Here is a 24793-nt window from a genome sequence, read left to right on the forward strand (position 1 = left end):
GGAACCACTCGTTATAAATCTCCTAACTGTGATATTTTCAGAAATAGAAGTCGCATTTTTTCATCTGAAATGTGCTGCGATTTATATTCCAAAGCCACTCATATAATGCAGAAACACTCAAGCAAGCAAAACATGCGCAACGCGTGCACATATTTGTACTGATGCAGAATGAGAGGGACACGTACAGTACAGCTTAGCGCATTTCACACAGGCTGTTAGTTTCACTTTTGCCAGAAAGTCGTGTATGCCCAAGGTTGAAAATACATGATGTTTATAGTGAATGCCCCTATAAATGGTCTTATTTTTACGATTAAGTTTTAATCCAAATGATGTGTGTGCTAAGTGAGTGAACATCAAAGATCACACAACAGAAATGCGTCTCTCTCTCTCTCTCTCTCTCTCTCTCTCTCTCTCTCTCGTGCATTGTTTTACTTACTTGTTTTTGACGTATCCAACCGAACTACAAACCTTCCAGTGATGTCTGTGAGAAAGATACATTCACTCGACAAGCTCGTGCATCTGCGCCGCCGCGCGCTCAATCCACTCAGCGTGCTTTGTTTATCAGCTCGCGCACATCAGCTATACAGGCGTTAATAATGAATGTTTAACATTATATTCATTGCATACATATACTTCGTAGTAGACATCCTTAACTCCTTTCTGCTGTATGTTGTTCTGTTGTAGGTGTTTCTTTGTTTGAATATGGCGCTTAACACATGCTGTGCGGTATCGGGGCATTTTAACGAGTACGAGTACAGGAGACCAGTATCGGCCCGATACCGATACCAATATCGGTATCGGTGCATCCCTAATAGCTACAGTACTTGTGTTATACAGTTAAAAAACAATTATAACAATGTCAATTTAATAAGAATTACCATTCAGAATAATGGTAATTTTAAATCTATAATTATAAAATAAAAATTACAATGATTAAATTAAAACATAATATTTTGTAACATCTTTAGGAATGTTTTTTCAAAATTATTTTCATTACACTTAAGCACATTTCTCCCTACATTTAATTAGTTTAATGCAAAACATTTTGTATCCTCAGTACTGTACAGTAGTGTAAATAAATGTAATGAATAAAGTAATGTATTCATGCTGTATTTGTTGTATCACTTTTATTTTAAATAAATTATATATGTTTTTAATTATTGCTACAGTACTTGTGTAAGACAGTTACAAAACAATTATAACAATGTAAATTTAATAAGAATCACCATTCAGAATAATTGAAATTTTAAATCTATAATTATAAAATAAAATAAAATAAGACATGCAAAATAATGTCACATTGCAAAAACAATAATAATAATAGTATCTTTAGTATTAGATCTTTAGTTTGTAGGGTGAACAGTGACCTGGAAATGTTTTTGTGAGATTCACACATTTATAAACTCTATATGTAATGCAACTAATGCATTATTGTTTATACTTACGACAGCCAGATTCATCCGAACGATCGTTACAGTCAAACACCCCGTCACATCGGTAGTAGGAATTTACACACTGATGGCCGTTTGCACACTTAAACTCATACGCTGTGCAGTTGTACACTGATGGCCAGAAGAACAAGAATCACTCAGATCAAGAAAAGCAAGTCAGCAACTAAAAATCAGTTTGATCTGATTTAAACTTCCATAAGAGATTTTATTATACCGTTTATATTGTGAAAGATTCTATGTATTTGTCTATTGGTGGGCATGTCTGGTTTATGTTGAAATAGTAGTTTGGGAAGAATTATAATGGTATTAACACACTTTTAATATATAAACCATTTTTATATAAACAATATGGACTGTAATGATGAAATGCAATAACAGAGTTTGGTCCTGCATGTAATGAACTCTTACCACAGCCCTGTTCATCCGCTCCATCTGCACAATCTCTGTCTCCATCACACACATAATTGGGGTCAATGCAGCGGTGATCCGGACACTGGAACTGACCAGGGTGGCATGTGCCAATCGAATCTAGAAGAAGAGACACCATAAGAAAAGTCCATCGCGCAAAATTTGCTCTTTCAAAGCTCGAGACTTAATGGGATTCTCAGTTACGTTTCATTCAGATGTTTAAAAATAAAAATGGACACTAAGTCTTCACAAGAATATACAGTGGAATATGAACAGCACAAAGCTCAGCTCATTTGGTATTGGTACAGAATTTGAGAAGAAATATTTTAGTTCATTTTGAGATCTGACTTTTTCATATATATGTATGTACAGGTGCATCTCAATAAATTAGAATGTCATGGAAAAGTTCATTTATTTCAGTAATTCAACTCAAATCGTGAAACTCGTGTATTAAATAAATTCAATGCACACAGACTGAAGTAGTTTAAGTCTTTGGTTCTTTTAATTGTGATGATTTGGCTCGAGTGTGGTTACAAAACGCTATAAATCCATTTAGATTAATTTGAGTAAAAATGTGTTTTCTTTACCAAGAAAGTGGCGAGATGAAAACCACTATTTTCTGTTTCAAACTTTCACATAGCATCTTTAGGTTATAATAACATTAAAAATTCAGATTTTGATTTTCAAAGATTTATTTTTAAATTGTATAATTTTTTCCCCAAAATGCAATAAATCCATTGAATCAATATAAAAGTTATTTTTCATATTGAAACTGTTGAAAATACACAACATAGTAAGTTGATCCACATATGACAGCCTCTGAACTTGGTCAATACTAATCTTATATGCAGGCAATGGACTAAAAATACATTCAATCCGTCATAGCTCCAAAAAGAATTCAACGGGTCATCTTGTTAATGCTATAAACTAATTACAACAATAAAAGAAAATTTCATCATGAACATACATGAACAACAATATCACATTAAACCACAGAAATTCCAAAATGACATTTCCCTTACATTCAACTTCCAAAAGTGCATTCATCTTTGCCATGTTACATTAATTTAGTTGACTAGTGCTATACGCTGTATTAACAAAAACATTAATGGCATAAATAAAAACACACTGACAGGCTACGCAATATCGCGTTCATAATCGAATGCGACTCATCTGCGATTATGAACGCGATATAGCAGTGATCTACGGCTCTGTGTATTAAATGCCGCTCCATCTGAAAGCACGTGATGGAGATTTACTGTTCACAGAACCGGCTTTACTGACGAGATGCGCATGACAATCACATGCGATTTATCGTGACGCCCTAATTTTTTTGTTTGTTTGTTGATCACAAAATACAAAATAGATTAGGAAAACTAGGATGCCAGGTGTATTCAAAGCACCGCCATTACTGTCTAGAGTGTGTGGAGTGGTGCGCTGTGATTGGTTGTTACTGTTTACAGTGCGTGGAATGGTGCGCTGTGATTGGTTGAGCAGATATATCGCATTCTGTAGAAAAAGGGAGACTGGCGTTTGTCGCGATTTGGAAAAAAAATTACAGAATAATTTTGCGTTAAATTAAAAATGTACTTTTCAATACCGACCAGATAAAATACTAATTTTAGCGGAAACTCAATTTTTTCAAAAATGCCGTTTATCGCATTTTGGAACCAAACTCTTCATATGTATACAAACGATTAATCGCGATTAATCGCATCCAGAATAAAAGTTTTTGTTTACATAATATGTGTGTGTACTGTGTATATTTATTATGTATATATATATATAAAGACACACACATGCATGTATATATATGTAAGAAAAATATGTTATGTTTATAAATAAATTATATGAATATAAATATATACATGTAAATATTTTCAAAACATATGCTGTATGTGTGTGTCTTTATATATACATAATAAATATACACAGCATATTTTATACACAGTATTAGTTTTTATTTTTATTTATTTATTCATTTTAATTTATTTAGTGTTACTTATTTTAGTACTTCAAGTTACAAAACAAAACGAGAATGAAAAATGTTGTAGCTGTTGTAACATTTTTATATTTAAATTTATTTCAAATTACGAAAATGTTTTTAATGGTTTTAGTTTTAGTTAACTATAATATCCCTGGGTCTCACCGCAGTTGTTCTCATCGGATCCGTCTCCGCAGTCATTGTCGGTGTCACAGAGCCATGTGCGGGGGATGCAGTGATGGTTGGCACAGCTGAACTGGTCGGCCTGGCAAGTGCCAGGGGTCTGGGTGGGACAGTCCCTCTCATCACTGCCATCAAAACAGTCATTGTGTCCGTCGCAGTGCCAGCTTCTGGGCACACAGCGCTGATTGGCACAGGTGAAGGCAATGGGCGAGCATGTGTTATCTGTGAGCCAGCAGAGTGAGGAAAAAATTAACATGCTTATTTTCATGGTAAGTGGGAAAAGATTTTTAAAAATCTCATAGAAATGCATGCATTATTTTAACTCAAAGAGTAGATCATGGCACTAGCAATGCCATGATCATGGGTTTTGATTCTCTGAGCATACATGATACGATGTAACTGCATGATGCAAATGTAATTTGCTTGGGTTGTATTTATTTTTATTGTCTAGTATGAAGTGTTTTGGTGGTTTTAGTGCATTTTTAATGCTGTACCAAGCTGAAAGTTGGTAAGTGTACCCGTGTTGAGAGTTTTGAAAAAATGACCCAAGTAATGAAAATAATGTCCTTGTGATTGCTCATTACTATCTATCAGCACATGAATATTTGCATGAAATATAAAGTAAAACATTACTATTAGCACCGCAGTTGGCCTCGTCGCTGTTGTCATGGCAGTCATCGACGCCGTCACATTGGTAGCTCTGGGGGACACACTTCCCGTTAGTGCACGAGAAGGAGTTAGAGCCACACTGGAGGGTCGGCGGCTCATTGGATGGATCGTCCACACACGTCTGCTGATTCGCTTCCAGCTTCATTCCGTATGGACAGCCACACACTCGCTGGGAGTACGGCGCTGGGAAACAGAAATGACTGCAGTCTCCATTTGGGTTTGTTTGCCTGTTGCAGAAGTTAGATCCTGTTGGGAGTAAAAAAAGTTATATTGCAAACACATTTGATTCATTTGCTGTATTTGAATAAATGGCCTTTACAAACCCTAATACCTTTGTGGAGGCATTACATTCAATGCAAAAATGAGTAAAGTAAATGAATCAATGGAATATGAGTCTCACCAATCTGCGAGTCAGCGTTGAAGGATTTGACATGCATGATGTGGCTGATCCCTCGGCGTATGATCATCATCTCCCCTCCGTCTGTTTTACGGACCCTCACGATTCCACCCAGCCTCCAGTCGGTGAAGTACACATAACCTGGACCAGCAAACTTCATTAATGTAATCAAACAGGCCATCTCTGAGAAATACCAGTCCATGAACTCTGACTTCTGCCCTTTTATCTTTCAGCACCGAACTGATGAACTACACTGAGGTTGTAGTGACCTTCAATATCACAGATACCAGACGTGACTATCCATCATCAAAAAAGAGGCCAATGAGACTAACATGTTTAAGACGACTTTGAGATGATGACAGACATCAATGAATGGCGAAATTAACATTTCGTCAGTCAGTGGGTTTAATTTAGACTGCTTTCTAAAAGTCAGCCACATCTCAGTGTAGACAGATATACAGATACAACAGATAAAGAATGATACAATGAGAGACAGACAGTCACAACAACAGAACGACAGATGGAAAGAACGATAGATAGATCGATATATCGATAGATAAATAGATAGATAGATAGACAGAACGATAGATAGATAGATAGACAGACAGACATAACGATAGATAGATAGATAGAACGATAGATAGATAGATAGTCAGAACAACAGATTGACAGGATGATAGACAGAACAATAGAACGATGGAACGATAGAACAATAGAACGATAGATAGAATGATAGAGCGATAGATCGATAGATAGATCGAACAACAGAAAGATAGATGATAGGATGATAGAGAGAATGATAGATAGATAGATAGATAGATAGATAGATAGACAGACAGAACGATAGATAGATAGATAGATAGATAGATAGATAGATAGATAGATAGATAGATAGATAGATAAATGCACCTCCAAAGACAGTAAGTCCAAACGGATGGGAGATCTGAGTGATGCGATCCAAAGACAACCTGTTCTGTCCGTCAAAGTTGCTGTGCTCGATCTTATCAAAGAAAGCGTCCACCCAATACAGCCGCATGGCACTGAGAGGCAGAGACATGATCAAGAGAGAGTTTTAGACCAATGCTGAGAAACAGGATTATGTCAGATCATGATTTAAGGAGATTAGGAGTGAGTGTGCTATTGAATGTGCAACAAAACAAATAATGATGAATCACGGCTTCAGAAAGCCATCAAAGTTAAAGCAAAGAGAGGAAGGTTTATGGATGAAACAGAAATGGATCATTGTTTGTAGTATTATGAGCACAACTGAATGCTGTATTGTTGTAGTTTCATTCTGGGAACTGTTACTCACCTCCAGTCAATGGACAAGCCATTCGGCCAGCCAAGAGTGGTGTTTACAATCGACTGAGCATGTGACCCATCACCCCAGGCCCGCATAATCTTCGCAGGACGGTACCAGTCAGTCCAGAAAATATAACTGCCGAGCACAAAGACACACACTGCTTTACAGTTTTTCTCGATTGCTAAAACACTATAACCAGGCTTTTGAACTAAAATTTCAAAACCATAACGCCCTTTTTCAAAAAGCACACCCATTTTGCTGAACTATAAACATTATTCCCCTGCTATAACACATGAGTCAGATTTGGTGAACTGTTACTGCAAAACTCTACACACAAATCCCTACATTTCTCAGTGCTTACACCATGTGGTCATTTAGAAAGCACTAGCATTCCATACTGTTCACTCAAGTCAGCACAGCTTGAGCTCAATTAGCAAACAATTACCCAGGTGGAAACACTAAGAGTCAAAATTTAACACACATAAATCAGATCCTTCAATAAATAGATAAAAGGGCCAGAATCAGTTCACTGAGCTTCGGAACAATGGATCCACAGAGAAATGAAGGAATAGGTCGAAGAGGAAGAGGAGGAAGAGGAGGAGGAGGAGGAAGAAGAAGAAGAAGAAGAAGAAGAAGAGGAGGAGGACGTCGTGAAGTAGGGAGAGGAGGACGTGGTGAAGGAGGAGGGAGAAGAAGGGCAAGGAGACAAGCAGTCTCCGATGAAATTCGAGCCACTTTAGTTGACCATGTCCTTGTCCATGGTATGACTATGAGGGAGGCTGGGCAACGAGTACAGCCAAATTTGAGTCGCTTCACCGTCGCCTCCATCAGAACCTTCAGGGAGGAAAACAGGTAGGTGTACTTGCAGTAAGACTGCTCTGTACAGTAACTTTAGAGTGCATACACTGTTGCACTATGCTACTGTTATAAAGAAATGCATCAAATTGCCTCGCATACAGATAGAGTTTCAGTATGTTTAAATTTTTTTCCTGTAAAAAGGGTGTGACAGTTACAGTAATGAGTGCTTCTATTTTTGTAGGACAGAGACGACCACCTGGTGGAGGCAGGCTAAGGATTTTGTCGGATGAGCAAGAGAGGGAGCTTGTAAACATGGTCATTGCCAATAATGTAATCCGCCTGCGAGAGATTCAAAGGAGAGTGATTGAGGATAATCATAATTTTCGAGGGATAAATGCCATCAGCCTCTCCACAATTGATCGTATCCTCCGAAAGCACCGGTTCCGGATGAAACCGGCATACCGCGTCCCTTTCGAACGAAACTCTGACAGAGTGAAAGACCAACGAGTGGAATATGTTCAGGTATGAGTTTTGATATCGTATGAAGTATTGTGTACCATCACAGTATAGCAGTTTATGCTGCCATTTGTGCCCTCTTGAACTGTGCTTCAGGGCAGTGATTTACTCTACTGTGTTTCATGTGTTTTGCAGAGAATCTTTGATATACAGTATATTTGATAATGTTTGATTGTTCAAATTGTTCTTTTTTTAATTTCTTTTGCATTTCTTCAATTTCTGAAGTCTTCAGAAGTCATATGGACTACTTTTATAACATACCATTCACTTTGGAGTTTGTCAGCCCCAGTCCTCATTTATTAAACTGAAAAGAGGGGCCAAAAGTCATACAGGTTTGGGACGGCATGTGGATGAGGGAACAATTCCAAAATCACCACAAATCTTCACCCCGTGCCCTCACCAAAAGCCAGATTAATAGGTGGGGACACATTCGAAACCATCCGCTGGGTTTTATTTATAAACCGTGAGGTATAGACAGTTTATCTGAATGCTCTGCGGGGTTTTCCCCCGTTAAGCCAAGTTCTTAGTGTGCACTACAATACCGGCCTTCATGCAGCACTAATCTAGTCTCCTGGGCCCAGAGGCCTCATGACTTTGAAGCCATTGGAAATGTCCCACTAGCATGGCATAAAGAGCTCCTTTATCTGTGCCAGGTTCAAAGCAGGAGCAATCTATGAATGGCTGGGCACCTCCTGCATTATGAAAGGTGTGACTGGACACAAGTGGCCCGATTGTTAATGCTTTTTCATGGTCTTAGGGAAACAGAGAGGCGAGGTGAAAGAAGAAGGGCAAGGAGACAAGCAGTCTCCGATGAAATTCGAGCCACTTTATTTGACCATGTCCTTGTCCATGGTATGACTATGAGGGAGGCTGGGCAACGAGTACAGCCAAATTTGAGTTGCTTCACCATCGCCTCCATCAGAACCTTCAGGGAGGAAAACAGGTAGGTGTACTTGCAGTAAGACTGCTCTGTACAGTAACTTTAGAGTGCATACACTGTTGCACTATGCTACTGTTATAAAGAAATGCATCAAATTGCCTCGCATACAGATAGAGTTTCAGTATGTTTAAATTTTTTTCCTGTAAAAAGGGTGTGACAGTTACAGTAATGAGTGCTTCTATTTTTGTAGGACAGAGACGACCACCTGGTGGAGGCAGGCTAAGGATTTTGTCGGATGAGCAAGAGAGGGAGCTTGTAAACATGGTCATTGCCAATAATGAAATCCGCCTGCGAGAGATTCAAAGGAGAGTGATTGAGGATAATCATAATTTTCGAGGGATAAATGCCATCAGCCTCTCCACAACTGATCGTATCCTCCGAAAGCACCGGTTCCGGATGAAACCGGCATACCGCGTCCCTTTCGAACGAAACTCTGACAGAGTGAAAGACCAACGAGTGGAATATGTTCAGGTATGAGTTTTGATATCGTATGAAGTATTGTGTACCATCACAGTATAGCAGTTTATGCTGCCATTTGTGCCCTCTTGAACTGTGCTTCAGGGCAGTGATTTACTCTACTGTGTTTCATGTGTTTTGCAGAGAATCTTTGATATACAGTATATTTGATAATGTTTGATTGTTCAAATTGTTCTTTTTTTAATTTCTTTTGCATTTCTTCAATTTCTGAAGTCTTCAGAAGTCATATGGACTACTTTTATAACATACCATTCACTTTGGAGTTTGTCAGCCCCAGTCCTCATTTATTAAACTGAAAAGAGGGGCCAAAAGTCATACAGGTTTGGGACGGCATGTGGATGAGGGAACAATTCCAAAATCACCACAAATCTTCACCCCGTGCCCTCACCAAAAGCCAGATTAATAGGTGGGGACACATTCGAAACCATCCGCTGGGTTTTATTTATAAACCGTGAGGTATAGACAGTTTATCTGAATGCTCTGCGGGGTTTTCCCCCGTTAAGCCAAGTTCTTAGTGTGCACTACAATACCGGCCTTCATGCAGCACTAATCTAGTCTCCTGGGCCCAGAGGCCTCATGACTTTGAAGCCATTGGAAATGTCCCACTAGCATGGCATAAAGAGCTCCTTTATCTGTGCCAGGTTCAAAGCAGGAGCAATCTATGAATGGCTGGGCACCTCCTGCATTATGAAAGGTGTGACTGGACACAAGTGGCCCGATTGTTAATGCTTTTTCATGGTCTTAGGGAAACAGAGAGGCGAGGTGAAAGAGCTGTGTTTCTGGCTCACGGTCGCTCGCTGAATTGTATCTGTTGACATTTGAACGTGCCTGTGATTTCAAACTCACGGTCACAACCCTTTTTTCCATGAAGGAGGAAGTTTGAGTGTGTTTATTTTGTGAATGCAACTTTTGGCCTACAGTAGCAATGGTTCTGTTCCAAAATCTCGTAAGACATCATATTAAGGCATCATAGCGAAAACATTTTCAAAAGATACAATAGCAGCATAACTATAGCATATTTATGTATCCTGTGACGCAAGACAAATATTGATTATAAATATAATTCAATAAATAACAGTTTACATCAACTAAAACTATAAAAAAAATATTTTGGGTGACACTGCCTGAATGGAAGACGCCAGATAAAAATAAATAAATAGTTGAAGTACTCAAAATTGCTAAAACTGAACTAAAAAATAAATGAAAGCAATTAAAGCTACATAGAAACAAAAAAATCTAATAAAATGACAAGCACATAACACAAATATCAAAACTTAAACTAAAATTAAAACTGAAAATATAAATATAACACCTAATTCAATGCACTGTCTATGTAAAGCATTCCAAATTGGTTACGGTTATGTTCATTTCAATTGTCCTGGCAGTAGACAGCAAGACCATAGTATTAACTACTTTTCTTATGTATATATATATATATTAATAGCAATATTATAAACAAGACTAGCCAATAAACCACTCACCCAGCCACTGGATGGACCACTATGGATCTGGGGTTGTTGAGGTTTCGTACAATGGTTCGTCTGGACTTATCCGCGACCTTCATGACAGATATACTCCTGTAGCGTGGATCCGTCCAGTACAGGTTCTTCGATATCCAATCATAAGCAAGATCTTCCACACCATCCACCCGATTGGCTGCTAGAACCTCCCTGCCTGTGCAGTTTAAAGCAAAGAAACGCAAAGATTAGAGCGCAGCCCACTCCTTGAACTTTTCAAAAAACTGTTTTCAATATGGATAATGACAATACATGTTTCTTGAGTAGAAAATCATCATATTAGAATGATTTCTGAAGCATCATGTGACACTGAAGCCTGGAGTAATGATGCTGAAAATTCAGCTTTGCAACACTGGAATAAATTATATTTTAAAATCTATTTAAATAGAAAACCGGTATTTTAAATTAATATAACTTTTTTGGATCAAATAAATGCAGCTTTGCTACTAAGGGAAAATAGTGTAAATTAATATGCTATCCCTTATATGTGGCTCACAGGTGTTGAATGAAACAAGCCAACAGTCTATATTGTTTTGGGTTGAGTCAGGGGAAGAGGGTATTAGTGTCCTGGATTTCTATTAGAAATGTAGTCCAACACCAGCGAACACATTATCTCATGTAGTTGGCCTTTGAAGGCAGCTGATAGGCGAGATCACATGCAGCAAAATGTGTTGTTGGCACACAGCAAATATCCCGAGGGCTGAGTGGAGTATTCAGTGAGTATCAGTTTCTCCCTTTATCTGCTTAGAAGTAAAGGACATTTCATCAAGCAGAGCACAGATTTTGTGCTTTTTTTCACCAACAAAATGAATAAGAAAACTGAAGAACACTCCAGTGAATACAAGCAATTATAAATTAGGGTCAGAAAATAAAGGCAGGGTAGGTGATTTGGTTCAAAGACATTTTTTTGTTATGCTGGTTGAAAGTCTTCTCGCACTCCGATAGCAATCACTAAGTGGTCTAAAAAATATTTTATGAATTTATATCGTCTGTGGAAGGCGTAGGACTGTAAAATGTTTGTCGAAACATATGCCTCTGTCCAAGGGATACGATAAGCTGTCTGTCACGAATCCTGTCCATGGACTTCCGTTCACTCACCACCAGAGGTCACCCTTTCCATTACATTGACTCTCGCACAACACAAACTGTTGCATAGCACCCGGACTACATATCCCATCATTCATTGCACTGATTACACACGGCACTGATTGCACTGATTGCACACAGCTGTTTCGTATCACTCCCTCACTATATAACACCCACTCAAACAACCATTCTCCGCTGAGTATTGTTTAGCCTGTACCCCGTTCCGAGTCTCTGTGTTTCCTTGTTTTGCCTTGCCTTGCTTGTTCTCTCGGTTTCTGATCTTTGCCTGTTTTCCTGGATTTTTCCCTCTCGTCTCGCCCCTGTGATTCTGTCTGCCGATCAGTGACCTACGCTAGCCCTAGGACTATTCTTGTGTTTTGCCCGCCATATACCTGTTTGCCATTGATCGACCCTGCCTGTGTTTGACCACTTCTCTTGTTAAATAAAGCTTGCACATGGATCCGCACGCCTCTCGTCTCGTCAGCCCGGTGACACTGTCCTGCTTGCCTGTCTATATATATATATATATATATATGCATACCTCCGCGCATCCTGTTCGTGCAGATATGATGCATCATCAGTGCGTTCCATTACGCTACTGCAGAACAAGTGAGAATGTAAGGCGTAGTTATTGTAATATTATGCGCTTTGTACTGTAATGTTTTCTCACCGGTGATTAAAACATGAGGTAATCCGACAACGCTGGATTCAAACCTCCACAATGTCATCTCTCATCTTTGCTCTGCTTGTGTGCGTTCATGTGTTTTGCAGGAGGCGTGGCTTTGGAGAGTGATTTGCAGGGAGGGTGGGATCTTATGCTTTTAAAGCTAGCTTGCTATTGCTAGCCTCTACGAAATCGCCTACCCTACCTTTAAAACTGGCTCACAAAATTCAAGATACGGGGCAAAAAATGCCTCTTTAAAAAAAACAACTTGTTTATAACTGTTGTGGTTGAAATATAGAAACGAATAAATGAAATGTAAGAATGAATAAAGTGTTGATTATGGTATTGCATTTCAATCTTCTAATGATGCACCAAAAATTCATTTTCATGCATTGTTTTATGCAGTTTAGCATTAAGGCCTGTTTACACAAAGAACGATAACTACTGTATAAAGAATACTATATTAGCGTTCACACCAGTGGACGATATCGTCTGTTTATTCTGATCGCATGCTCGTCCACTTCTTTAAATTCTCAAGCTCGTTATAGCAGGATTGATTATGATGGGTAGTCAATATTTTAATCATTCATCAGCTGGGAAAAAAATGTTCTGAAAGTGATCCCAATTATATCGCTTCTCTGTGCCTTTATCGTTATAGTTGTGGTGTGGACTATTCTTTAATATTGAGAACGATTTTTACAACTATATTTTTATCGTCATCTTTATAGTTATCAGCAGCTTTACTGATATATGCATATAAAAAAAACAGCCATTCTCACCGGTTCCATCAATTTTCTGTTTGTAGATTATGTCCTTCCCTGTATCAGAGAAGAAAATTGAATTGTCCGCAGCACTGAAGTCCACTCCAACGAAATAAGATGGAGTTCCTGTGATGGGGAGAATGATGTCTTCCTGCGTGGACAGGTTGAAGGGGATTCCTCTGACCGCCAGCTGACTGGAGAACAGCAGAAACTGCCTCACAGCTGTAAGACACATATTGCATATTTCTTAAAAAATCAAACTGTTGCATCTCAAAAGGATGTTTTTCATGATACGATGATAAGATGCAAAGATGCAATGGTAACCAAAGACACAAGGTATGACTGAGATCTGTCTTACACGCGCATCTCTTGCCGTCAGCATGCAGATCGAAACCCATCCGGCAGCGGCAGCGATATCCCAGACCACCGTTATCAGTTCTGTGACTCAGAACACAGATGTGTTCACAGCCTCCTCGATCGGTGCCACAGGGGTTACTTGCTGTCCAATCAAACAAACGTTCACGTCAATAACTCACAAAAAGAATAACAATAATTGAATGATGTCTGCAGTATTTTTGTTTAAAGTGGCTACGTTTAAAACCTCTCCTAAGCACAGTGATTCAACCCTGCTATCCTGGATACAACAGGACCGAGTAACTTGATGTTTAAACTACAAATATGATGCAATGCAATCAGGCTATCATCATGTGTGGATTCAGTAAATAATAACAACTTTTCGGGCCATGTTTTCACCTGTATTTAGCGCTGACCACTTGTGAGTGCATTACCAAAAACAAATCCTAGATGTAAACAAAGTCATTGGGAACAGAAATTGCACCATATATACAGTTTCATATAATAAAATATATAAATATTCAACATTTTGTACATACAGTATTCATGTATTTATTTGCATATATTTGATGTGTTTGTACATTTGCATATGTAAATTTGAACATGCAAAATAACGTTTGTATTTAAGTATTTTGTATTTTATACTTCAAACAAGTCAATTTTGCACATTTTTTAATTTAATTCCGTCATTTGCAATGCTTTATAAAATAAGTAGTTAATTCCCACAAAAACAAGACTTCTGATTTGAAAAAACAGAATTTTAGTTTTATATAATAACAAGTTGTAATGTAATAAAGTTGTAATATAATCTGAGGTAAAACTGGCTGTCATATTATTTTAGTAATATTTATCTACTTTTGTTGAATTTAATAATATTTTGAATTATCTTTCTAGTATTTTTTTTATTTCCAAGTTTTTTAAAGGGATAGTTCACCCAAAAATGAAAATGTGATGTTTATCTGCTTACCCCCAGGGCATCCAAGATGTAGGTGACTTTGTTTCTTCAGTAGAACACAAACAAAGGTTTTTAACTCAAACCTTTGCAGTCTGTCAGTCTTATAATGGAAGTGAATAAAAATCACGGCTTTGAGAGTAAAATACATACACAAACAAAACCAAATTAAACCCTGCGGCTCGTGACGATACATTGATAAGTAAAGACACGAAACGATCGGTCTGTGCAAGAAACTGAACAGTAAAATCTGATTTTCACTGCAATGTCTGAACTGTCCTGAGCGTGTCCTCGACAGCCGGCGTGTCGTCTTCTTTTTCTTCTTCTTGCTTTACTTATAAATTGCTTTTAGACTTATAAGTGCATTACCGCCACCTATCTCTCAAATGGACCATTGACACTCTATGAGACGATATAAATACTGTTCAGTTTCTTGCACAGACCGATCGTTTCGTGTCTTTACACATCAATGTATCGTCACGAGCCGCAGGGTTTAATTTGGTTTTGTTTGTGTATGTTTTTTGACTCTCAAAGCCATGATTCCCATTCACTTGCATTATAAGACTGACAGACTGCAACTGTTTGAGTTAAAAATCTTTGTTTGTGTTCTACTGAAGAAACAAAGTCACCTACATCTTGGATGCCCTGGGGGTAAGCAGATAAACATCAAATTATCATTTTTGGGTGAACTATCCCTTTAAGTTAAGTTCTAATATCTAATCTAATAGTTATATTTGATTTCAGCTTTATTTCAATGAACAAAAATTATTTTAACTGTTTTACTTAACAATAACAACACAGGCTCATCGGTTTTGATAGTACTTCTATAACCAAAACCACAATGAAATTCTATATTTCCAGAACCAAAACTGCACTGCAATCTTGTTGCCGACATCCAACAGTTTAATATATAGCTCCTTACCAAAGGGCTGTCTGTATGCATGGACCACAGTCAGGCCATGTGGTCTCTGAGAGGTCCTGTAGAGCTCTTGTGGGCTGTTGTCGTTGTATTTATTAGCTTTCATAACGGCCATCTTGGTCCAGTCAGTGTAGTAGACCGAATGCTCAAACAGAGTAATGCCAAACGGATGAGGAATCACAGACCCGCCATGGACCACAGTTTTCCTATTGGAGTATTCAAATAAGAGTTATTAGACTAAAAAAATCAGCATGCATTTCCAAATAAAACATCTCTGCAACCCCAGGAAGATACCTGTGCAAGCCATCATAAGTGGTGGTTTCAATATAATCGTAACGGCTGTCCACCCAATACACTCTTTTAGCCTCAAGGTCCAAAGTAATCCCAGCAGGCCAGCCGAGTTTGGTCCTGATGATCCCGTAGCGATTGGTCCCATCCATGTAGGCCCTCTCCAAACCCGGTTCCCCATTCAAAGTATCCCAGTCAGAGAAGAAAAGGTACCTAAGCTCAAACACAACAACCTCTTTGTGACACAAGACTTTGTTTTAATCATCTAAAATAGAAAGAGGAACTAATCCTAAATTATGTTATCCCATTATAATGATGAATTGTGATTTATTAATCTCATGTTGCACTAAAAGAGATGAAGAGTCTTCAATGGTATTTGCGCAAATATATTGTTAGCGCTCAGTTTGGACAGCTTCGGCTTACGGATAAAACCCTTGGGGATAAGAACGAGATTTTGAAATGAATACCCAAAGAACGTTATTTTCAAACACCAAAGTAATGCAACTATACGCATTTATTGTCACTTCTCAATTTAGCATGCATTTATTGTCCCTAACGACCCTATCGGGTTTCTGTGAAGCTCATCTTTGGTTAATTACGTCTGACTAATCCTCACAGACAGTGTACAACATTCCCGTTCTCAGTATCTGAGGTTCCAGATCTGAGATCAGCTTCACGATTGCGCTTACAATGGATGCGGATTAGGTGGAGGAAGCAAGGGTAAGATTAAAGTTGACGGGAAGCGTCTGACGTCTCCCTCGGGAACTCACCCCACGGTCGGGTCAAGCGCGAGACCTCTCGGGTTGCCCAGGTGCTCGGCGATCAGCGTGACCCGGTTGCTCCCGTCCAAGTCCACCATGTCGATTCTGTTGACGCTGGCCTCCACCACATACAGCTTGTTATTCACCCAGTCCACGGCCAGGTTTTCAGGATAGTCCACGGATACGTTCAGCACCACCTGCAAACGCGACCCGTCCGTATCCACGGAAAACACCTATTTGGAGCAAACAAGTTGTGGTTGGAGAAGTTGTCGTTGAGGTTTTGACATCCTGCTGAAAAGACCAGCATATGGTGTGAATGCTGGTTTGCTGTTGGCACCGCTAGGGTTCTTAATATGTTAAAACTGACTAGTTCAAACCGGAGTTATTACTGTTAACTGAAACTAAAACTATTAAAAACGTTTTTACTAATTAAAATAAGGTGAAATTAGAAATGTTGCCTTGGCAAGTTGAAGAACTGGAATTACTAACTAAATTAGTAAGTAATATGATTTATATTGTAAAATGTTATAAATAATAAATATTATAAATTAACGGAAATTACTAAATATATAAAGAGTAAAACTATTGAAAAATGTAAACATGTTTAAAAAGCATGTTAATTAAAGTAAAGTAAAGTAAAGTATTACATGAAAACTTTAACTAAATAAAAATTTGAAATGTTGCCTTGGCAAGTTGAAGAACTGGAATTACTAACTAAATTAGTAAGTAATATGATTTATATTGTAAAATGTTATAAATAATAAATATTATAAATTAACGGAAATTACTAAATATATAAAGAGTAAAACTATTGAAAAATGTAAACATGTTTAAAAAGCATGTTAATTAAAGTAAAGTAAAGTAAAGTATTACATGAAAACTTTAACTAAATAAAAATTTGAAATGTTGCCTTGGCAAGTTGAAGAACTGGAATTACTAACTAAATTAGTAAGTAATATGATTTATATTGTAAAATGTTATAAATAATAAATATTATAAATTAACGGAAATTACTAAATATATAAAGAGTAAAACTATTGAAAAATGTAAACATGTTTAAAAAGCATGTTAATTAAAGTAAAGTAAAGTAAAGTATTACATGAAAACTTTAACTAAATAAAAATTTGAAATGTTGCCTTGGCAAGTTGAAGAACTGGAATTACTAACTAAATTAGTGAGTAAAAATGATTTAAATATATATATATATAAAAATATAAGCATGTTAAAAAACATGATAATTGAAATAAAATGATAAAATAAAATATTAGATGAAAACTTTAATTAAATGAAAATTAGAAATGTTGCTAAGGCAAAATATCATACAAAAAATATTATTAAATATATAGTATAAATTAATTTCAAATACTAAATGAATAAAAACTAAAATAATTGTATTGTACATTTAAATGATGAAATAGAATTAAATATAAATAATAGATGAAAAACGTAAACTAAATGAAAATTAGGAATGCTGCTTTGCCACGTTGAAAAAAAAATGAATTCACTAACTAAATTACAAAATAAAATGAATATTAAAGAGACATATTATAAATAATATTATAAATACATAAACTATTAAAAAATTAACTGAAATTACTAAATAAATAACAACTAAAACATTTTTGTTAACTGGAATAAAAATGAAATAAAAATATAATTATTAGATGAAATATTTTAAACTAAATGAAAATGAAAAATGTTGAAATTACTAAATAATTTACTAAATAAATCAAATGAACATTCTAAATAAATAAATAAAAACTAATACAGAACTAAAACCGAAATAAAATTAAACTAAACCTACTCTAAATAGGAATATTTTTAAAAAAATGACAAAATGTCTACAATGGCTAAAAATTAAACAAATTAAAACTGAAAATTTACAAATAAAACCTTATTCAAAATAGTAATATAAAAACGAATAAAAGTATATAAAATAATATTAACACAGGTTCAACCAGCAGAAATCCCTTTGCTAACCAGCTTCACTTGAAAGACCATCATGGTCAACCAGCCTCAAGCTCAAGTTTTTTTTTTAGTATGCAGTATGAAATCAGTCTATAAAAACTCAAACTGATCTAAGGTGGTCTTTTCAGCAGTAATCCTACAAGAACATAATCAAAACTTGACATGACATTCTCTTCTTAAATAATCATGGGTAATAAGATTGTGGTCTGGCTTATATCATCTGACATCCGCGAGTTTGGCTTTCTCCGCTGCCCCAGAGGTGGTACTCTGAAACCACTGCCCTATCGATTAAAAGATGGCATGGTTTCTCAGGCTGGATCCCTTGGCATCATAACACAAGCCAAGGCACCAATGCTCTTTGCAGGCTTCACCCTTTGGAAACCAGAGCCAAACGTCTAAAAGACTGATCCTGAGCTGACCCGTTTACAGAAACTCAAGCTGTGAAGGTGGTCTGATGCTGTGGCTCTCTGAGACCCCCTGCCACGACACTCAGAAACCCGTCTTCTTGCATGTACCCACTTTTTTTTATTCCATGGCTGATCTCCAAATCACAAAGTAGCCAAGAGTTTGAAACAAAGCTCTTTGAGCTGGCCAAATAATGCGTAAAAAAGGGACGAATACTGCGCGCTCACTCCAGATACTCTCAGGTTGCATAAAATTACGCAGAAATATGCAAGCATTTCCCCGCATATCAGACACTTTCTGGAGATTAGAAAACGCGGAGTCTAGCACCGATCCGAGCCAGTTACCGTGACTGCGGCTCTTCAGGAGCCAGACTGGTCGCCCATTATTAACGTATTAGCAGTATCTACAGGCATCAGCTGAAGAATCCCCTTTCCGCTGATGAAGAGCCAACTTCCATCATAGCTTCCACAAACTCTTTTCTTTAATCCTCAGAGACTAAGCACTGACATTAAATATATATATTTTTTTCTTTTCTTCACATTTTTTGTATTGAGATGAATCTTGGTTAAACATTAGTAAAACAAAATAAAAATAAAAAATGTTTTTTAAGGCTGTAAAATTGCACCATTGCATTTTCTACACTGGAAATCGAAAAAGTTTTTACAATATAATTTACACTACAATTTAACAAATACATACACTGTACACTGGTGTTCAAAAAATGTATTAAGATGGTCATTAAGATGTTTTTAGAGAAATTAAGGATGTTTTAAATTGATCAAAAGTGACAGGAAAATACATTTATAATATTGCTAAATATATTTTTATTTTAAATAAAAGCTGTTCTTTTGAACTTTCTACTCATCAAAAGTAGTTTCAAGAAAACGATTACGCAGTGCAACTGTTTTCAACATTGATAATAATCAGAAATGTTTCTTGTGCAGCAAATCAGCATATTAGAATGATTTCTGAATGTGACACTGAAGACTGGAGTAATGATGCTGAAAATTAAGTTTTTCATCATAGGAATAAATTACATATTAAAATATATTAAAGTAGAAACCAGTTATTTTAAATTGTAATAATATTTCACAATATTACTGTTTTTACTGTATTTTTTTATCAAACAAATGCAGCCTTGGTGAGACTTTTCAAAAATATTTAAAAATCTTATTGACCACAAACTTTTGAATGGTAGTGTGTCTACATATACTATATAACTGTTAAATTTAATACAAAGCAGTCACTGCTGTGACTCCTACATACTGGAAAATTCACATTATAAAAGTGTTACTTGCTGCAAATATGCATTTGAAAGTTGAACATTTTAACCCATTATTTAAACACTTTAAATATGTCATTTTCATTTCAAAGTTTGTCTCTGAGGGTTAATGTAATATTGCTCGGGCCTGATTGCTTCAGGAAGAGTTTAGGAAGGCTTGAAAGATACTGGCACACTCTATTTGAGACAGGCAGACTTTATTTGGGCCTTTAGCCAAACGTTGTTGCTGGGGTGTATGAGAGGTGAGATCAGAGCAGACTGACTGGCACAATGAAGGTGTGTGTGTGTGTGCGCATGTGTGCACCTGGTATTTATCACGTTATGGGGACCAAATGTCATGGGGACATTTTTGAGGTCCCCATGAGGAAACAAGCTTATAAATCATACAGAATGAGTTTTTTTGAGAAAGTAAAAATGCACAAAGTTTCCTGTAAGGGGTAGGTTTAGGGGTAGGGTTGGTGTAGGGCAATAGCACATACAGTTTGTACAGTACAAAAACCATTACGCCTATGGAATGTCCCCATAAAACATGGAAACACAACATGTGTGTGTGTGTGTGTGTGTGTGTGTGTGTGTGTGTTCAGTAATCTGTGAAAAGTCACTTATTAAATTCGGGAAAACTGAGAACTCATGTGTCAAGACATGGTGTGTGGAGGCAGGCAGGATGACAACAAAGACGTCCAGGACGACAAAGATTCCAATAATGACTTTTAATGTAGACACAACAAGGCAGATTTAGGCAGGTGAGACACACACACTCGGGGTAACATTCACAATAACCGACAACCAAAGCACGGACAGACAGGAACTAATATAGGGTGGATAATTAGTGGCAAACAGGTGAGCACAATGAGGGTAATTAACTAATGATAGGTATGGGCTAAACCAACAAAAAGGGAAGAAACCACAATAGACAGTCCACAGGGGCGTTACATTACTCCCCCCCCCTTCCAGAAGGTGCGTCCTTGCACCGTAGAAACAGAGGGAGGGGCGGAGGGGGACTAGGAGGAGGACAAAGCAGTGGATGTGAGATGGTGACAGGGGAAGGCAAAGGGCTGGCAGGCAGACCAGACAGGTGGGCGTTCCGGCGGAGGGCGGACTTCCAGGAGGAGGACAGCTAACAGAGTCCAGGGAGGGGACGATGGAGGGAGGAGCTAGGGAGACGACAGGAGGGAACCGGAGCAGGAGGAGGAGCCAGGTGGGACCCAGGCCACAGTCATAATAGCGGCCCACGGTGGAGCCGATTGAGGTGAGGAGCCATGGAGGAGGAATGTCCACCAACGGCGGCGGAGCAGGTGGTGGAGGAGCCCGAGGCGGAGAGCCAACGAGCCAGGGGGATGCCGAGGATCCGGGGGGCCAGGGAGGAGCAGAGAGCTCTGGCGACCGAGGCGGTGGCGGAGGCGGAGATCCAGAGATCGGAGTCGGAGTGACTGAGGACCAAGGTGGAGCTGGCAGGAGGAAGGAGCCCAACGGAGCCGGTGGGACAGAGCGACAAGACGCAGCCAGAGGAGAGGAGTCCAGAGGCGATGGCGGGTCGACGCCCGACCAAGGCGGAGCCGGAGGAACGAGGGAGCGGGTGGGAGGGCGTGCATTTTTGAGGAGCGGGCACTGGAGCGAGCTCTTGGGCTGGAGCCCTTCCTGGGCGGAACTGGGGATCAGGAGCCCTTCCTGGGCTGAACTGGGGATCAGAAGCCCTTCCTGGGCTTAACTAGGAATCAGGAGCTCTTGCCGGGTTAAACTGGGGATCGAGAGCCATTCATAGGCTCGACAGGGGATCGGGCGCCATTCCTGGGGCTCGACAGGAGATCGGGAGCCCTTCCTGGGCTCGACAGGGGATCGGGAGCCCTTCCTGGGCTGAACTGGGGATCATGAGCCCTTCCTGGGCTGAATTGGGGATCAGGAGCCGGTCCTGGGCTAAGCGAGGAGTCTGGAGCCCTTCCTGGGCCTAACGAGGAATCAGGAGCCCTTCCTGGGCTAAACGAGGAATCAGGAGCCCTTCCCGGGCTTAACGAGAAATCAGGAGCCCTTGCCGGGCTTAACGAGAAATCAGGAGCCCTTCCCGGGCTGAACTAGGGATAAGGAGTCCTTCCCGGGCTAAACTGGGGATCCCGAGGTCTCTCCTCCTCGTTTTGACACTGACCTCCCTCAATATTCTGGCCCTTATGTCCCGCCATAGTCAGCTCACACTCAGCCATGATGCAGGGGGCGGAGCTCACACCGTCCACGGCTTGCTCCCTCGTGGTGGGCACTGTCAGATCCTCTTCTCAACCGTGGGGCTTCGCTCTGGCTCGTGGATCGTGGCGGGAAATGGCTCTCCGTCATCGGCACCAGCACCAGCACCCACTCGATGAAGGTGGCGAGGCTCTCTCGAGGACCATCCCCGGACAACTGCGCTCGGATGGTGGCGTTAAGTCCAACTTGATAGAATATGCAGAGGCAGTTATCCAGGTAGTGCGTGAGGTGAGCCAGGGACAGAAAGTCGTTTGTGTGGTCCTCAAGAGAGCGTTCCCCCTGCTCCAGCAGGAGGATTTGGAAGGCGGGGTAATCCATTCCACGAAAATAAAAACTGACAAAAACTGGAAAAACAAACGAGGGAAAAGACGCCGCTATACTTTACTTAAGGTCGGTTATTCTGTCACGACACGGTGTGTGGAGACAGGCAGGATGACGAGGACGACAAAGATTCCAATAATGACTTTTAATGTAGACACAACAAGGCAGATTTAGGCAGGGGAGACATACACACTCGGGGTAACATTCACAATAACAGACAACCAAAGCACAGACAAACAGGAACTAATATAGGGTGGATAATTAGTGGCAAATAGGTGAGCACAATGAGGGTCATTAACTAATGATAGGTACGGGCTAAACCAACAAAAGGGGAAGAAACCACAATAGACAGTCCACAGGGGCGTTACACCATGACAGGTGCCAGAGCATTAAATGAATGTAAGTGGGAAACATTAATGCCACACACTTAGCCATGAAATATAATAAACTGTGGTCTAAGTCCATTAGGACTGGGCAATACATATATATGATGATTATTAGATTAAGCTGGAACTATAAAACATACCCCCGGTTTCACAGATATGACTTAAGGCTAGTCCCAGACTAAAATGCATGTTTGAGCTGTCTCAACTGAAAATATCTTGCTCTGACATATCTTTAAAAATGTCAGTTCCATTGTTCTGTCTCAAGATGCACACATGTAACGTTTTCTTCTAAGGCATTTTTAAAAAAGCTGCTTAAATATCTTCATTTAACAAAGGCCTAGTCCTGGCTTAAGCTAAGCCCCATCTGTGAAACCGGGCCATAATGTATCAAATTAACACTGTAAATATTGCCATTAATTAACTACAGGTTAACTGTATTTAACTTGCATTAAACATCTACTAGAATATAATGGCTGTTTGATGGAAATTACTCAAAAATGCAAATACATAAAAAGTGTCATACAGACATTTACAGTATAAAAGAAGTCTTGTTCAAAAATACAGTCAAATCCGTAATAATGTGAAATATTATTGCAATTTAAAATAACTGTTTTCTTTTTGAATACATATATTTTAAAATGTAATTTATTTCTATGACACAAAGCTGAATTTTCAGCATCATTACTCCAGTCTTCAGTGTCACATGATCCTTCAGAAATCATTCTAATATGCTGATTTGTTGCTCAATAAATATTTCTTATTATTACCATCGCTGAAAACAGTGCTGCTTCATATTTTTCAAAATTCTTTGTTTAATGGAAAGTTTAAAAGAGCAGCATTTATTTGAAATACAAATCTTATGTAACATTATAAATGTCTTTACTTTATAAATGCCAGTCCTAATACTATTTTTTTTTAGCAACTATATGTAACTTCAGAAGGACTGTTGTTGTTAGTCTGTCATCCATTTTACCTTATTTTGGATTGTGTCGGTCCAAAAGACTCTGTGCAGCTGGTAATGGAAGTCCACACCAACAGCGACTCCTCTGTTCTGGGACTCCACCAGGGTTTGAACGTTGTGTCCATGGACATCAGCGATCAGCAAGTCTCTCCCGTTGGAGAATATAAGCGAAGGCACCCCAGCTGAAGATTGCCAAACAAAGTGAATTAATGTGGCAAGCTTCAAAATGACGGACACAGTTTGACAATCTTTGGAGAACTCACATAATATAATGTACTTTTGATAAGACATAACTAATGTGAGAGAGTTTGGGATTGGCTGTGGGGTGCCAGCGTTTGTTATTCATTTCCAGCACCTGCCAAACAAATGGTTGGGAGGCAGACATTTCAGGAGCGTAATAGCACAATGGCATTCAATGCAAACTGAGGCGCTTGAAGAGAGACGGGCTGCAAAAAGCCTGATTAATGGATATATACGATAACAGTTAACACCAGGAATATTAGTCTCAAAGATACTTATGTGAAAGCATGCAGGAAAATATAAGTAAGTAGTAAGTAAGAAGTAACAGCAAAAATTTAAAACAAATATATTTAATAAAGAATTAATTTAATATGATTTCTTAAGGTAAAAAGTGACTGAGTAAAGAAACACAATTAAAAATATGTGTAAACCTGTGTAAAATATATATGAAATAAAATCATTTAATATGATTTATTATGAGAAAAAATACGTGTTAACCTTTGTTATAAAATATATTTAAAATAAATATTAATTAATTTAATTTGTGATAAATATAAGAAAAACAGGATA

At 38.4% G+C, this 24793-nt stretch overlaps 1 protein-coding gene across 1 annotated transcript in view; it reads right to left on the reverse strand.

Annotated features, from left to right (window-relative positions):
* The window catches only part of lrp2a (low density lipoprotein receptor-related protein 2a), a 121737-nt gene that overhangs the window by 75543 nt on the left and 21401 nt on the right, over positions 1–24793 (reverse strand). The window contains exons 11-24 of the mRNA XM_016252285.1: positions 23996–24165; positions 16438–16661; positions 15674–15880; positions 15383–15585; positions 13513–13653; positions 13173–13376; positions 10608–10800; positions 6405–6530; positions 6002–6132; positions 5096–5233; positions 4660–4941; positions 4009–4248; positions 1860–1979; positions 1446–1562 (exon numbers count right to left, since the gene is read on the reverse strand). Coding sequence (XP_016107771.1) covers positions 1446–1562; positions 1860–1979; positions 4009–4248; positions 4660–4941; positions 5096–5233; positions 6002–6132; positions 6405–6530; positions 10608–10800; positions 13173–13376; positions 13513–13653; positions 15383–15585; positions 15674–15880; positions 16438–16661; positions 23996–24165 — 2496 coding nt within the window. The remainder of the gene's footprint in view (positions 1–1445; positions 1563–1859; positions 1980–4008; positions 4249–4659; positions 4942–5095; positions 5234–6001; positions 6133–6404; positions 6531–10607; positions 10801–13172; positions 13377–13512; positions 13654–15382; positions 15586–15673; positions 15881–16437; positions 16662–23995; positions 24166–24793) is intronic.

This window comes from Sinocyclocheilus grahami, unplaced genomic scaffold (genome assembly GCF_001515645.1).
Source record: "Sinocyclocheilus grahami isolate Dianchi unplaced genomic scaffold, SAMN03320097.WGS_v1.1 scaffold1099.1, whole genome shotgun sequence".
NCBI lineage: Eukaryota > Metazoa > Chordata > Actinopteri > Cypriniformes > Cyprinidae > Sinocyclocheilus > Sinocyclocheilus grahami.